The 15389-nt window shown below is 42.4% G+C and overlaps 4 protein-coding genes across 4 annotated transcripts; 2 read left to right on the forward strand and 2 right to left on the reverse strand.

Annotated features, from left to right (window-relative positions):
• Window positions 1–23: 23 nt before the first annotated feature.
• F4822DRAFT_435890 (uncharacterized protein) lies at window positions 24–3586 on the forward strand (the record flags this gene model as incomplete). Its single annotated transcript, XM_051462251.1, has 3 exons — window positions 24–72; window positions 603–3078; window positions 3133–3586. 3 exons carry the CDS (start codon window positions 24–26, stop codon window positions 3584–3586), a joined length of 2979 nt encoding a protein of 992 aa, XP_051319969.1.
• F4822DRAFT_40429 (HIT-like protein) lies at window positions 3405–4933 on the reverse strand. Its single transcript, XM_051458185.1, has 3 exons — window positions 4461–4933; window positions 3974–4368; window positions 3405–3910 (listed from the first exon to the last, which is right to left on the reverse strand). The coding sequence occupies exons 1-3, from the start codon at window positions 4590–4592 to the stop codon at window positions 3727–3729; spliced, it is 711 nt and encodes a 236-aa protein (XP_051319970.1). The 5' UTR covers window positions 4593–4933; the 3' UTR covers window positions 3405–3726.
• Window positions 4934–5275: 342 nt separating this feature from the next.
• On the reverse strand, window positions 5276–9111 carry F4822DRAFT_435891 (P-loop containing nucleoside triphosphate hydrolase protein; the record flags this gene model as incomplete). The annotated part of the gene is made up of 8 exons (XM_051462252.1): window positions 5276–5764; window positions 5798–6076; window positions 6107–6292; window positions 6329–6415; window positions 6449–6667; window positions 6736–8129; window positions 8187–8785; window positions 8942–9111. 8 exons carry the CDS (start codon window positions 9109–9111, stop codon window positions 5276–5278), a joined length of 3423 nt encoding a protein of 1140 aa, XP_051319971.1.
• Window positions 9112–10475: 1364 nt separating this feature from the next.
• On the forward strand, window positions 10476–12006 carry F4822DRAFT_424667 (MFS general substrate transporter; the record flags this gene model as incomplete). The annotated part of the gene is made up of 2 exons (XM_051460186.1): window positions 10476–10968; window positions 11087–12006. The coding sequence occupies 2 exons, from the start codon at window positions 10476–10478 to the stop codon at window positions 12004–12006; spliced, it is 1413 nt and encodes a 470-aa protein (XP_051319972.1).
• Window positions 12007–15389: the final 3383 nt, after the last annotated feature.

Genomic DNA, 15389 nt, shown 5'->3' on the forward strand with positions numbered 1-15389 from the left:
ATATTGTGCCAGATTTGACTAACATGGTCAAATCCAGGTATAATTATTCTAGATGGGGGACGTGCTGCACATGTATGTAGGTACAGGAAATACATGCTTTGATAAAGATGATCTCCGGGATTTAATTAGGAGTATCGACTGAAGTTGACTAGTGATGTGCTTGAAAGTCGACTCTTGAAGCAACTGGATATGATAGAGTTCAGGGGTTTTGTTTTTCTTAAGTTTGAAATTAGGGTCGCCAACCGTGAGAACTTGGCCTTTATTTCCTTAGTCATCAATAAGCTGTCGCATTACGTAACCAGCTAGATAAAGTCGATGCATGTACTGAAGAGATTATGTCATTGGGTTACCCTCGCTATGCCCATACAGGGGTATATACACATGCATACTTGGACCCATAAAAGTTCAATTCCAATTGCCCCACGAGATGCGCTTCAAACGCGTCCCCGCGTCCATCAATTTACAATAATCCTGATAATGTCTAAGCACCATTTTTGTACAAACCATTTTTGAAGTACGAGGTTTAATCTCGTGTCTTTCGAAACTTAGAACCCCATTCCTTTCAATTGGCCTTTGGAAAATGCTGCCCCCTTCGTCCCCAGTGGTCTATCCGGCCAGCTCTTCTCCTGCCACAGCAACGAAACGTGCAAAACCACACGTCGACCCCAAACCTCGACTCCAGACGAAATCCGGTTTTCTTATAGACGATGACTCCGACGATGAGGATTTATTGCAAGAACTTGCGGCCAAGAGACGACTTATTAGCAGTCCCACCGAACCTCCAATTACGGAATACACCGAGCCATCTTCACCTCCATCTACGAACCCGAATGTTACGGTTAAGGAGGTCGCCGAGTCGCTTTCGACTCCAACAACGCAACAAACCAATGACGAGAGCGAGACCCAACCATCCATAACGACCTCGTTTTTCAGCTCAAGCAACTTTGCCTCGATATTCGACCGAATTCCTTCTCGCCAAGCGAAAAGCAACTTGAAGATTACGACCTGTTCGGGCAATACAGTTGACATTAAGCAACGGAAAACGAATACCAGTGCGACCTACGAGCAGATGGTTGCAGCCCGGTCGAAGACGAAGGAAGGACGAGCCAAGAAGAGTTACTATGGAATTGAAATCCATAAGCTAATCGAAAACGCTTCTAAGGAGCTTAGAAGCGAACCTCCAGCCGCGGATCCCGTTCCCGATGAACCAATGCCTTCCGTCGAAGCTCCCAAGAAACCAAAGAAGTCGCTCCTATGGACCGAGAAATACCGAGCTAGGAATTTCATGGACCTAGTTGGAGACGACCTAACAAATCGACAGGTTCTACGGTGGTTGAAGAGATGGGATCCCGTTGTCTTCCCGGGAGTATCGAAACCGAAATTATCCACAAGGAGGCCGGGAGGGAAGGCAGAGGCCGAGGAGGAAAAGCCGCACCGAAATATTCTTATGCTTACCGGTCCTCCTGGATTGGGCAAGACTACACTTGCTCACGTCTGTGCCAAGCAAGCCGGTTACGAAGTAATGGAGATCAACGCAAGCGATGATCGTAGCCGAGATGTCGTGAAGAACCGAATTCGCACTAGTTTAGGTACGGAAAACGTCAAGACGGTGCAACAGAATAAGCCACAGGACACGAAAAAACAGAAAGTCGTTCGACCTGTGTGCGTGGTAGTCGACGAAGTCGATGGTGTTGTAACAGGCTCGGGTGGTTCCGGGGAAGGTGGTTTTATCAAAGCTCTAATAGACTTGATTACAACTGGGGAGAAGAACGCCTCGGGGCCACAAGAAACCGCCCAACAACACGGGCGGCGCAAAAAGAAGGGTGATGACTTTCGCCAGATGCGGCCACTTATCCTAATTTGCAATGATGTCTACCACCCGTCGCTGAGGCCCTTGCGCCAATCGAATCTAGCAGAAATTATCCACGTTGGAAAACCTACAATCGATGCAGTCGTGACGCGTCTCAAGACTGTTTTCGAGAAGGAAGGAATTCCATGCGAAAAAGATGCTGCGCGTAAACTATGTGAGGCTGCTTGGGGTATGAGTGGCGGCATAGACGCGAAAAGAGGCGCCGAGAGCACAGCTGAGGGAGACTTGCGAGGTGTCATGGTCGTGGGTGAATGGGTTGCCGGCCGAGTCAAGTCGGCGTTCCTCAAGAGCCCACCATCCTTGACGCGACAGTGGGTTGAGCAGAATATTGTTCGTGATCTATCTCATGGTGGCGGTGGTGCAAGAGGCGTGGGACGGGGTAATGTAAAGGATATCGTCACACGTATCTTCCAAGACGGAGCTGGGTTCCCGAAACCTAACGTGCTTGTTACGGCCCCGGTATCGAAGTTCCAGAATGAGCAGCCCCAAGCACAGCTTGGATTTTCGGAACAACAGAAAAAGTACGGTATGGAGCGTCTGAGGGAGATGATCGATACAAGTGGTGACGTGGATAGGGTAATGATTGAGGTCTTCCTTGACTACCCGAACCATGAGTTCAACGACGATTCTTTCTTATCCAAGCCAGATTCCGCTTACGAGTGGATGCATTTCCATGATACCTGTTCGTCAAGGTTATTCGGGAGCCAAGATTGGGAGTTAGCCCCATATCTTTGTCAGCCGATCCTCGCATGCCATCACTTGTTTGCATCGCCCATTCGGCGCGCGACTATGGCATATGAGCGGAAATGGGGTGGTGATGCTGAGGATGAGGGCCCACCACTTCCTTTTTCAGGCCCAAGGGCAGACTTCGTCGCGCGCGAGACTGAAAAGGAGAATCGGGCTATGCTCCAGGCTATGCAAACCCAATTACCGCCAACGCTTATGCGAGCATTCCGCAGCGCGGAGGATATCGCAACAGATTTCCTTCCATACCTTATTCGTTTAGTCTCTCCAGACGTGAAACCCGTTGTCGTTGGGGGCAGTGGCGACCAACGAGGTACAGCGAGCGTCCGGAAAGATACGGAAAAGGAAATGGTGAAGCGAGCTGCTGATGTCCTGGCTGAGGTTGGCATCGAACTTCAGAAAGGGAAGATCGAGAACGAGTCCCCATTTAGCAGGGGACCGCAATGGGTTTACCGTTTGGAGCCGTAAGTACCAAATTCTTAGCGATTAATATGAACCGTTTACTAATAATTCCATAGCGATCTCGATCACCTTTCAACATTCGAAACTTCGGCAGCGGTCATTCATGGCACGCAGGCACCAACGCGCTATGCCGTCCGACAAGTGTTGGATCAAGAACTGCACAAAGCTAAATTACAACGCGAGAAGTTGGCGCGGCAGGCACGCTTCCTGGGTGGTAATCCGCATACTGCGACTCTAGATGAGTCCATTTTTGACGATAACAAGGAGAATAAGGCTGCGAAAGTGCCGGAATTACCCATACTCGGAGTGAAGAAGGATTTCTTCGGGCGTGTTATAGAGAACACCGAATCTCGCGCACTAAAAGAGACGAACGGCAATAGACCTAAGAGCAAAGCCGGGGATGCACCTCTTGGGAAAGGCGAGACCAAGGTCTGGGTTACGTTCCATGAAGGCTTCAGTAATGCGGTTCGGAAGCCGATTACGCTGGATGAATTACTTAGGGGCTTGTAATAATGGTCAACGTAAATACATTAATTAGGTGTTTATATTTGGATCTGGGCGCATCGTACAGGAGAAAGGAGCATGTCTAAGGTGTTCATGTGTAATAGCGTTTTGTATACCGAATGAATTCTAGACCTCCACCAGAGTTACTATTGCGCAGGGCTTTCAATTTCCCCCATCTGCTCTAAAACAGCGCGGAACATCCTCGCTTCAGCCTCCATCTCCTCTGCCGTCCGCGGATGCCGCTCGGAGTCTTCAATACTAGGAAAACTACCACCTGGCTCAGGTCGGTTCCCAAGCTGTTGCTGAAGCTTTTTTACTTCTCGATCCCATCTTCTGCCATTAGTCATAAACACGAAAATGCGAGAGGAGAGAAAAAAAAAGCAAGAAACTCACAAAGCCCCACCAACATTCCCCTCCTCTGCAGCCATCTTCTCATAAATCTGATCCCCCGGTCCAGACGCCTCCTTCGCGGTCTCACCCCGTATCCGGGGTATCACGTGTACGTGTACATGCGACACGGTCTGACCCGCTTCCGCGCCGTCTTGGATCGCTATGTTGAAAGAACCTGCTTCGGGAATACCATCTCTATGCTCAGAGGGGGATGGGGAGAAATAATGCCGCGCCAGCATCCGCTGCACGCGCTGCACGGCTTGGAATAAATCCGCCAGCTCGGATGCTGTTAGGTCCGTTAACCGCTTGTACGGCGTGCGCGGACATATTAATATGTGACCCGGTAGAAGTGGCTTGAGGTTTACGAGGGCGAAGGAGTGGGGGGTTGTGAGGAAAACCTGTTATACGCGTCGTTAGTATGTCCGTGGCGTTGATACTGATGGGTGGTTGGGTGTTAGTTATATTAGTGGCTTTTCGGGGCTTGATGCACCTGAGATGTAACCTCGAATGGACCGAAGTAGATCGATCCCGCCGGTTTTGAAGTACTCATGGTTCGTTTTTGGATACGTATACTGCTGGTAGAGACGAGGTTGAGGATTGTCGAGCCGCCTTTTCGGAGCATGACACTTGGAATAAATTAGGTAAATTTTGCTATTGTGTGCTTGCCATACTATTTATATAAACATCTAGGTATATTGTTGGGATAGGATAGCATTTGCATGTGGTATTCTACAGGTGAAAGAGATAAGTTTGGTAGATTCCAAATTACTACATGTACCTAAATCCGTTTGTAAAAGGGACAACGGTGACGATTATGACGTCGTTAATCAGGGGTCCGAAGTATTGGCGCTTTCCTTAATTTGACGCTGATGCTTTTCCACTTTCCTTTTTATCTGTTACTAACACCGGGGTATCAGTAACAGCGAAACATCAGCCGTCATACAACACTCACAAAATTTAGTCTTAGTAATCTTAATGCTATCTTTATACCTCCTATTACTCTCCTTAATGTCTAAAATATCTAATACTAGTGCAATTTTATCCCTCTATTGATGATCGGCACCGAAATCTACGCGCCCAATACCCATTTGATCATACATCTCTCTAAAAATACCCCTCTGTTCCCATAGCCGAATCGGGGTATCCAGCTCGGCGATGCGCCCCGGTTCTAGAACGCAGATCCGGTCGCTGCCGATAATCGTATGTAGTCGGTGTGCTATCGACAAGACGGTTTTGTCCGCGAAAGCCTTCAGCATTACCTCCTGAACCCGCGCTTCCGTCTTTGGGTCAAGAGATGACGTCGCCTCATCGCAGATAACGATGCGCGTGTTCTTCCGTGTGTTGGCCACAAGGATCAAGGTTCGAGCGGATCGTCCCTCGAAAGAAAGTAGGACGTTGAGTGATGATCGAGATTCCCGACCGAAGGATGTGCAATGGGATACGCTGGATGTCCCAGCCATCTATGATGATAGTGCCGCTGGTGAGCTCGACAAATCGAAAAAGGACAGCTGCCAGTGATGATTTTCCAACGCCGGTACGTCCAACAAGCCCAATTTTCTCCTCTTGCTGTATATGAATATTGAAATCTTTTAGTACCATTGGCCGGTTAGGCCCATGGCGCATATTGACGCCAGTTATAGTAATGTCGCCCTCCGTAGGCCAACCCTTGGGGAGATCTGACACTCCCCAGCGATGAAAGAATTCTCGGCGTATTTCCAAAACGAAGTCTAGCAAAAAGCTCAAAGAGTGGACGCGATCTTCAAGCTGTCCAATCTGTTGGACAAGCAATTGAATCTGGATCCTGAAAGCGAGAACCCCTGATAGCACAAGGCCTGATACACTAGGCTCAACATGAACCCCATTGCAGATAATTAATGTACCAGCTACTATGATCACAATCAGAGCTTTCAGGTTGAGCCGGGTCGTGAGCCACAGTTGAGCACCGGATAATAGGAAGAGGGATGCATTCATAACATCAATGGAATCGCAGAGTCTCCTCAAGAGGTGATGGTGTTTTCCGTACGCCTTTATTGTCCCCGCCCCCGCAATGGATTCAGAGAACATAGACAACACATCACCACGCAGCTTAGTTTCGAAATCCCTTAGCTGCTTTACAGTCGACCCGTAATAATTGACTATACATATGCACCCGAAGAATAGTGGCACCGACATGACAGAAAACCAGGGATAATAGCATTGTATGACAATAAACGTGCTCGATATGGCAGCAATCGAGCAGGGAAAAGTAGTCAAGGATTCCGGAAATTGTTGGTCCATTGCCTCGGCATTATCGGCAAAGGGGTGCAAAACATGGCCAAGGGGCTGTAAGTCATGGAAACACATCGGCGCTCCGACGACTTTAGCAACAGCTTGATTGAGAAGTCTTCGGCTTGCCCGATTTCCGATTATGGGGAGGCTGAAAGCAAGACCGAACGTCATAAAAGCCTGCGTCGCCGCTAGAGTAACATAGATGCCGACATATTGGTTTCTTGACAGCCAGGCGAATTTGTTGGACGTCCAATACGACAACCATAAACTTGTCATGGTACCGGTACCCTGGGCCAATACAAGAAATAGAACCGGTATAGCACTATTGCAGAGGTGTCCAGAAGACCGAAAATACCGGTTGAAGACATGTAGATGTCCCCTAGCCCTAGTGGGCGCCTTGTCAGGCAGACTGCCACCGAACAATTTTTCCTGCTTCGCAACCCCCGCTAGGCTCGTTGCCGCATATAGGGGGTTTGCTCTTTCTCTTTAGCGTCTACTTTTTCATTGCTCGCGGTGGTTTCCAACATGGTATGAAAGTCAGGTTCACTTTGATAGAGTTTCAGGTACGAACGCATGGCTCTAATACGGCCATTTTCCATCCATAAGACTTTATCACACCAGGCGAGATACTTTCGTTGATTTGTAACCAAGAATCTTGTTTTACCTCCCAGTTCGTCCAGGATAACCTCATTAAACAAGTGTTGTCCGACGTTGGCATCCACTGCTGATAGGGGGTCATCCAAGAGAACCAAATCGCTGTTTGCATATACAGCTCTAGCCAAGTTAATTCTTTGACACTGACCGCCGCTGAGACTTGCGCCTCGCTCGCCTACTTTAGTGTTTTCGCCCTCGGGAAGGGCTTCGATATCGAGAGTTAGGGCGCAAGCTTTAATAATACGATCGTATACCTCGCGATTCATGGGCTTGCCGAAGAGTATGTTGTCTTTGACAGAGGCGCTTTGGATCCATGCATCTTGCGAGCATATTGCTCTTGACGCGACTCCTATTGTGACCTTGCCGCTAATCTTTGGAATCTGTCCCGCTAATGCACATAGTAAGGATGACTTCCCAGACCCGGTCGTCCCAACCACAGCAATCAGCTCCCCGCGGGGGATAGAAAAGTCGGTATCAGCAAGCGAGAATGGCGGCCCCTGCGTGTGATGTTCGTCGTGCCCGGAAGTCTCGGCATTTTCACGGGCATTGGGAGAGATCGCCCGCGCGAATTTTCCTCGTTCCACACTAACAGCGAACTCCGAGTTTATGTCCCAGACAGATTCCTCTTTAGACTCTTCTGAGTCCAAGAATTTTTGCAGTCTTTTCACTGCGGCCCAACCCTCGGCAACCTGTCTTAGAGAGACAGACATGGAAGCGAAAGGAACACGGAGGGTGTTAAAGACCACAACGGACGAGAATACTGTCGGCGCCATGAGATGGTGTCCAGTAGCCGAGTAAACCGAGAGCGACAATACTGAAGCCATGACGGGTAGGCAGGTGGAGGCAGCGAACATAAAATTCCTTATAGTAAGGACCCTCAAGATAATTCCAAGTTCCTTAGTTCGATGCCGCCCGATTTCGTCTAAGAAGTGATCTTCTAGCGTGTTATACTTGACGAAGCTAATGTGCTGTAGAACTTCTCGAGTCAGTGAGACACGAGCATTGGTGAACTGTCTGAGTACTGGCTTCAGCCTTCCGATCCATTTAACAGCGAGGGTTAGACCTTGGACTCCAAACAAGAGCAAGAAAATGCCGGGAATTGCCGAGTAGGTGAGGGTATCGAGGACTAAGACGATGGCTAGGGCGATAGTTATGGGGGCGGTCCACACAAGATGGAACGCCCCTGCCGCTTGACTAATATGGTTTGTATCGGAAGACATTAAGTTCATGGTGGAATCTGCCCCTTCCGAAGTTTCGTCGGCTTTTTCGTTCTGTCCGGAACTGATTTCCTTACATGATGCTCCTGCATTGGTCCCATGCAGTTGCACAGGAAGTTTCATGAATTTCTCGAAAATTGCAGCGATCAAGACTCCTCTTGACTGCACACCCATCATGGATCCATGATAGGAGAACTGGTTGACACCTATTCCTTGTACGAATTGCAACAACAAGAGTCCAGCAACCAGACTCAAACCCTTCCACAAAGCTGGTCCTTCCATGTCACCTTTGGATAGAGCATTTTCAGCTTGATATTTTTCGGTTACGAACGATAGCAGAAAGCGCAAGACAAGCGGGATGCCTACTTGACACAGCGAGGCAGCCAATTGCCAAATACCACCAATCCAGAACTCACGCACGGAGGTGACATAGAGAGCAAGCGCTAGCGAGTGTTTATACTCGAAAGACGCCCCAAACTTTTCGCGGAGGGTCTCGATGCTTCTCTCAGGATTCACCAGCCAAATATCATTGGTTTCCAGAGTTCTTCGACGTCCGACTGATAATAGGGGCTGTATCCAACTGGCTGTTGTTCGGCTCAACCCGTTAGCCGAGGCTTTAGGGCACGGTAACCGTTCTTCAGGGACTGGTGGTATGGCTCTCGATTTGAGAATACGTCTGATAATACGGAGACAACGAAGTTTATATTTCGTTTTCTCGGTGCCTTTTGGGAGGATTTTCTCCGTGGGGCGACGATTTATGTATCCTACTTGCTTTTCGCTTGGATGAGCGATACCGGCGGCCGACGACACCGAGTAAGTAGACGAAGTATACGTGGGAGAAGGTTTTTGGACTTCTTCGTCGCCTAGGGAGCTAGAGTCCAACGACTTCAACGGATTACCGCGAGTCAAAGGCGGAGAGTTCGGCATACATATCCAATTTTGACGAAGGCTCCTAAGTCTTGTAGGATGATTTCTTAAGGAACGATACTCACCAAAGACCATTCTGTCTAGGGGCAGATGGATCTTCCATGCTTATGTAGAAGCCTAGAGGCCTATGCTACGGTTCCATTACATCCAAGTGAGTTGGACACTGCTCGTGACTATACTACTAACTCGCTTCATAGGTAGCTCTCTAACAAACTTACCTAACCGCCTATTATGTGCTGTGTGTTATACTGCTAATGTTGCAGGTGACCACTAATATTAAGGGGTATCCGATTTCGAGATGCACCAACTGGATTAAGAAAGTTAGACTGAAAAGGGGGGAAGCTTCTAGGTTAAACAACAGCAACATTGGACAAGCTTTCAGCTTACAACGCTTGGATCTTAATCCTTTTTTTTTTTCGAAAAAACAATGCGCCAATTGACGTTAGTATGGCATTGGATCTATACGGCATACTGAAGCATGTGGTCAATGCTATCTAGGTGACCATTGAATACCGCTTAGAATGAATAGGGGTAGTTCGGTTGGACTAGAGACTAACCTGAAAAAGCCAATTCGGGATCTCTACGTTTTCCCCGGCGTTCAAATTCGTATAGATTCGCGGGAAGGCCATTCCATCAGTTTGCTAATCTCATGGGACTTACCAGCTCATCAGTAAGCGGTAGCATTGCACATATTACTAATTCTCTATAGAGGTATTTGCGAATCTAGATTATACAAGCCTAGAGAGCTTACTAAAGAATTGTTTCACAATTGTGACTGATATTGGGGTTGGGGTAAGGGTTGGGGTTTTATTTTCGGTCTTCTATTCATAACGTCTGGGGTGAGGTAATCAATTCTAATTGGCCAATGGCTTTTAGAAGGTATCGCAAAGTTTTTAAACAAGATCAAGACTAATGTTCAGATTATGTAGGTTTTGTTCTACCTTTCTCTATGTATTTAGCAAATGGGGAATCATCCGTTGATCTCCGTCGGCCGTAATTCCCTTAGAGTAAAGTGGAGAACACCGCTCCTATCGGAGACCAGCGAAAGAACAAAAGGAAGGAAGGACGGAAGCGGTGTTGGTTTTGGTGGTAGTAGTGGTTAATGTCGGCATCGGGGGTCTCGACCTGCTATCGAAACTATTATGTAACGGTAAGTTCCTTGGTTGGTCAATTCCAACTTCAACGGGAGGAGTTACTTACTAGGTTGAGTTATAGCGCCGTTACCGTTATCTTCCCCAGATTTTTCGCCATCTAAGAAAAATAAATCCACTACCTAATATTCTTTCCTCCTTTCTTAACACTCAATCTTTTCTCAACGCCTCGCGAATTCCACGGCGTATGCACAAGTGTAGAAGAATAGCTTACCAAGACTTTCAAAAAGTTACTCTGCCCTCATCGGTATTGAAATCGATTGTAACAAAATACCGTGAAGGTCTTCCATGACCCTCACACCCAAAAATGCAGATGACAGCTGCCTCATAAATCAAACTGTCCCGGCGGAGGGGGGTTTATTCACCTCTTCACCGGTGCACCTTGACGAAAAGAGTCAACTTCCTAATATCAATCCCAATTCTGGTGGGGGCCCAGAAGACCAAACTGGACATTCCCACCCCGTGGGAAATGCAACCGCAGGTGTAGCCTCTTCATCTTCATCCTCTCTATCCAACGGTGATGACGAAGATGAATTCCCAGAAGGAGGCCTCGAGGCTTGGCTTATTGTTCTTGGTTCTTTCTGCGCCATGATGTCGGTCTACGGACTCATCAATGTCGCTGCAGTCTTCGAATCATACTTCTCAACTAACCAATTAGTCGGTTACAACTCATCCACCATTGGCTGGATTTTTAGTGTGTACTTGTTCATCGTCTTCTTCGCCGGCATCCAAGTTGGTGCCGTCTTTGACAGGTATGGACCTAGATGGCTAGTTGCTGTCGGTAGCTTGCTAGTCGTAGCAAGCCAACTCCTCCTAGGATTATGTGAAGGCAAGCGGCCATTGATAACACGATAAACAGTGATATAGGTCTACATGTGCTAATCAATTTTGTATTGTAGAATATTACCAAATCCTTCTCGCGTATTCCGTACTTGGCGGCCTAGGAGGCGCCTTACTCAACGTGCCGGCCTATGGCGTGATAGCGCACTTTTTCAAGGAGCGTCGAGGCTTCGCGACCGGAATCGCCGCAACTTCCGGATCCGTTGGTGGCATCGTATTCCCTATTTTCATGCAAGCTGTCATTCCTAAGCTGGGTTTTGCATGGACCACCCGCATCATCGGCTTCATCCTACTATTCTTATCTGTCATCGCCAACCTACTAGTGCGGTCTCGACTACCCCCTAGCATCCATCCGCTTCGCGTGCTACCCGACTGGTCCCTCTTTCGCGACCTTAAATTCACGTTCTGCTGCGCTGGTATCTGGTTTATGGAGTGGGGCATATTCACCCCACTGACCTACATCGTTTCGTATGCCGCGGCCCACGGCCAAAATCCAAACGACGCATACACGCTCTTAGCACTGCTCTGCGCGGGATCCTTCTTCGGTCGGTTCTTACCGGGGTTCCTAGCGGATAGGTTTGGCAGGTTCAACGTGATCACGTTAACAAACGCGCTGTGTGTGATTACAATCCTGGCCTTCTGGCTTCCAGCGGGTAACTCGCATAGTATGCTCCTCGCCTTCGCGATTACTTTCGGCTTCGCTTCGGGTAGTAATCTAGGGTTGTACCCTGTGTGCATTGGCCAACTATGCGACGCTCGCGACTATGGTCGCTTCTTCTCCACGGCCATGATGGTCGGTAGCTTCGGCACCTTAAGCAGTCTCCCTATTGCTGGTGCGCTACTAGGCGTCGGGAAGAATGAAGAACAGGGGTGGCTGGCTCTGATTCTCTTTGCGGCGCTGTCTTACTTCATCGCTATGAGCTGCTTCCTCGGCGCTAGGGTGCTGGCAGTTAGTTGGGGAGTGAAGAAAGTATACTAAGAGCTGGGACAATCCTTTATGCCCTTTTGAGTGCCGTCTGGGGGTGGGGCAGAGGGGCGGAAGGGATGAAAAGATCAATCCAGGAGGCCTAAACGATTTGATTACGAAAAGAGGAGATTTATAAAAAAACGTAAAATAGAAAATAAAAATAGGTAAATAAAATTTAAATGTTTACCATTAAAACACTTTATGTTGGTAGGTAAGGTTTATAATTATATTAAAAAGGGGAGGTAATATATTTAAAACTGGTTAAAATAAAATATATGTATGTCACAACCTAAGAACCCACGCCCATTTCTAAAGGATGAGTAGGGTTTAAGACAACTAATGATGGCATAACCTTGGATATTTGGATGTATTAATCAATAATATATTTAATATAAAAAAGAAAAAAAAAGATATTTATATAATTATTAAAATATTATTATAAACTAATAATTTTAAGTAATAATTAAAGAATTAAAAGTAAAGGTATCTGTTACGAACTAACAGCATCAGGTAATAATTAAAGAATTAAAAATGGAGGTACCTTAAATTAATTATAAAGGAATTATAAGGGGATATAATTTTATTTATTTATATAACCTAGAATGATTTAAATGATTTATATAATCTAAATAATTTAAAATTAAATTAATTAAATTATAATAATAATAAATTTTAAAAAAAGAAAAAAAGAATAATTATATAATTATAAATATTTCTTATATATTTAATTATTTTTTCTATAATTATTAATTTAAAACTATTCTTTTAAATATAATAAAAAGACTTTAAACCTTTCTAATAAATAAAACTTACTTAATTATTTAACTTATTATTATTACTATTACTTTTAAATTAAGATATCCTAGATTAATTAATTTAACAACGGTTATACCTCTTTAAAATAAAGGTTTATCATAATATCTTAAGTTAATTATAAAAGAATTATAAAACATTATGATTTTATTTATCTATATGATTAAAAATAATTTAAATAATTTATATGATTTAAATAATCTAAGACCAAATTAATTAAATTATAATAATAATAAATTTTTTTAAAAAAAGATAATTATATAATCATAAACATTTTTTATATATTTAATTATTAATTTAAGATTATTTTTTTAAATATAATAAAAATTTTTTAAGCCTTTTTAATAAATAAAATCTATTTAATTATTTAATTTATTATTAATATTATTACCTTTAAATTAAAATATCTTAACTTAATTAATTTAATAATAATTTTTTATGTGATAAACCTATGCCTTAAAGAGATATAGCCATTACTGATTTAATTAATCTAGGATATTTTAATTTAAAAGTAATAATAACAATAATAAGTTAAATAATTAAGTAAGTTCTTGTTACGAACCAACTGATGAGGCAACCACTTTTGGGACCGAGGAAGTGGGGATGTAACGGCCAGTCACGGATAATCATCGGGGATCTGGAGGATCTGTTGGATCTGCTTATGTAAGGTAACTAGATCCAACAAAACGCCCAGATCCATGACCAGGTGTACCAGATTCACCAGAACATCTGGATTCATGATGAAGTTCAGATACTGGGAGGAAGAACAGAAGGAACAACTATATAACCACAGACATTTCCTATGTATCTAGTCACTCTTTCCATAGCTCTTTAGTTATCAATCTAAGACTATTCTTCTGAGTATAGTGAGAAGACTCCAAGCCTCTCTGACGAACAGAATTAACTTAACTACTTAACCTACTATTGATATTGTTACTTTCAAATTAAAAAACCCCGATGTGACGAACCTATCCCTCGGAGAGGTATAATTGTTATTGGATTGGCTAATCTAGGGTTTTTTGATTTAAAGGTAACAATATTAATAATAGATTAAATAATTAAGTTAATTCTATTCATTAGAGAGGCCTAGAATCTTCTCATTATATTCAAAAGAATAATCTTAGATTAATAACTAAAGAACATAAAAAAATGATTAGATATATAGGAGAATTGTGGTAATTATATAAATATTCCCTATTACTACCTTTTTTATAAATAAAATTAGATCCCCTTATCCATACTCATCCCTATTATATTCATTAAATAAAACTAAATATATTCATCCATATTTATCCATATTACACTCATTAAATAAGATTAGATACCCTTATCCACATTCATCCATATCACATATTATACATTCCTATCCCATTTTAATAAAGAAAAAAATTTCCTTTAAGATTTTATATCCCTATAAGCCTATATGATTTATAACATTATTTTTTTTTTTTTCAATTCTTTTATCTTTAAAAATCCTTTTTTTTAATAAATCTTTTTTAATTTAATCCCTATCATATTTATTAATCCATCTATAAAATATAAATATATTAATTAAAAATAAGAATATATAGAACTTTTAAAATAGATTAATAGGATTGGTTTTAATATAAATATTATATTATATTCATTCTATTTTAATCATAATTTTAAATATATAATAATAATTAAGGTATCCAAAAAGTGTAATAAATATGTTTTATATTGTTATTAATATGATGGGATGGACATCTTTATTAATTCTTTTTTTTGGTTTAAAAATAAAGAAAAATGGTTGTCTATTTAAGAACATTAGGCCGAAAAGGCCCTTAAACATCTTTATACCAAAATAACCAAGGCTTTAATTTATATTAAACAACTTAGACAACAAAAGGAATTATTAAAAGAAAAAGGCTTGAAAATATTTTAGCATAATCTCCAAAACCTAGAGGAACTAGAAGAACAGAAATAATTAAAAAAGGAGCAATATCCGGCAAGGGAGTAGTAATATAATATTAAGGTATAAATTAATATAACTTCTATAGTTAACCCCTTTTCCAACTTTTCCTTTAAGGATGTAAACTTTGATTTACCATCATCAATTAATTTAGATTTTAATAATAGAAATTTTTAATTAATTTTTAGATCTTTTTATTTATAAAATATTCCTATGATTCCCAAATATTATTCTTTTTTAAATAATTAAATTATTTAATAAAATACTTAATTTAATCATTAATAATCCTAGAATTATAGATGGTTTTAATATTATATTCTTTTAGGTTTTCTTTTAGTTTAATATTTCTTTTAAATTTAATATCTTTAGATATTAATTTAAATATAATAATATAAAATATATTAATTTTTAATTTCATATTTATTAATAATTATAGTTAATAATTTATTTTTGAAAAGACCTTTTTAATTAAGAAAGATCCTAGTTTCTTAAAATCCAATTTCTTATTTAATCTCTTGATTCAAATTTAAAATATTTTTAATATAGAATATTATTTATCTTATAAGAGATAAACCTTATCTTCCTTATATAGAATTAATTTTTTAATTCTTTTTTTATTATAATATATTACCATTTTATATTATAAAAA

The sequence above is a fragment of the Hypoxylon trugodes genome (genome assembly GCF_022578975.1).
Source record: "Hypoxylon trugodes strain CBS 135444 unplaced genomic scaffold F4822scaffold_1, whole genome shotgun sequence".
Lineage (NCBI taxonomy): Eukaryota > Fungi > Ascomycota > Sordariomycetes > Xylariales > Hypoxylaceae > Hypoxylon > Hypoxylon trugodes.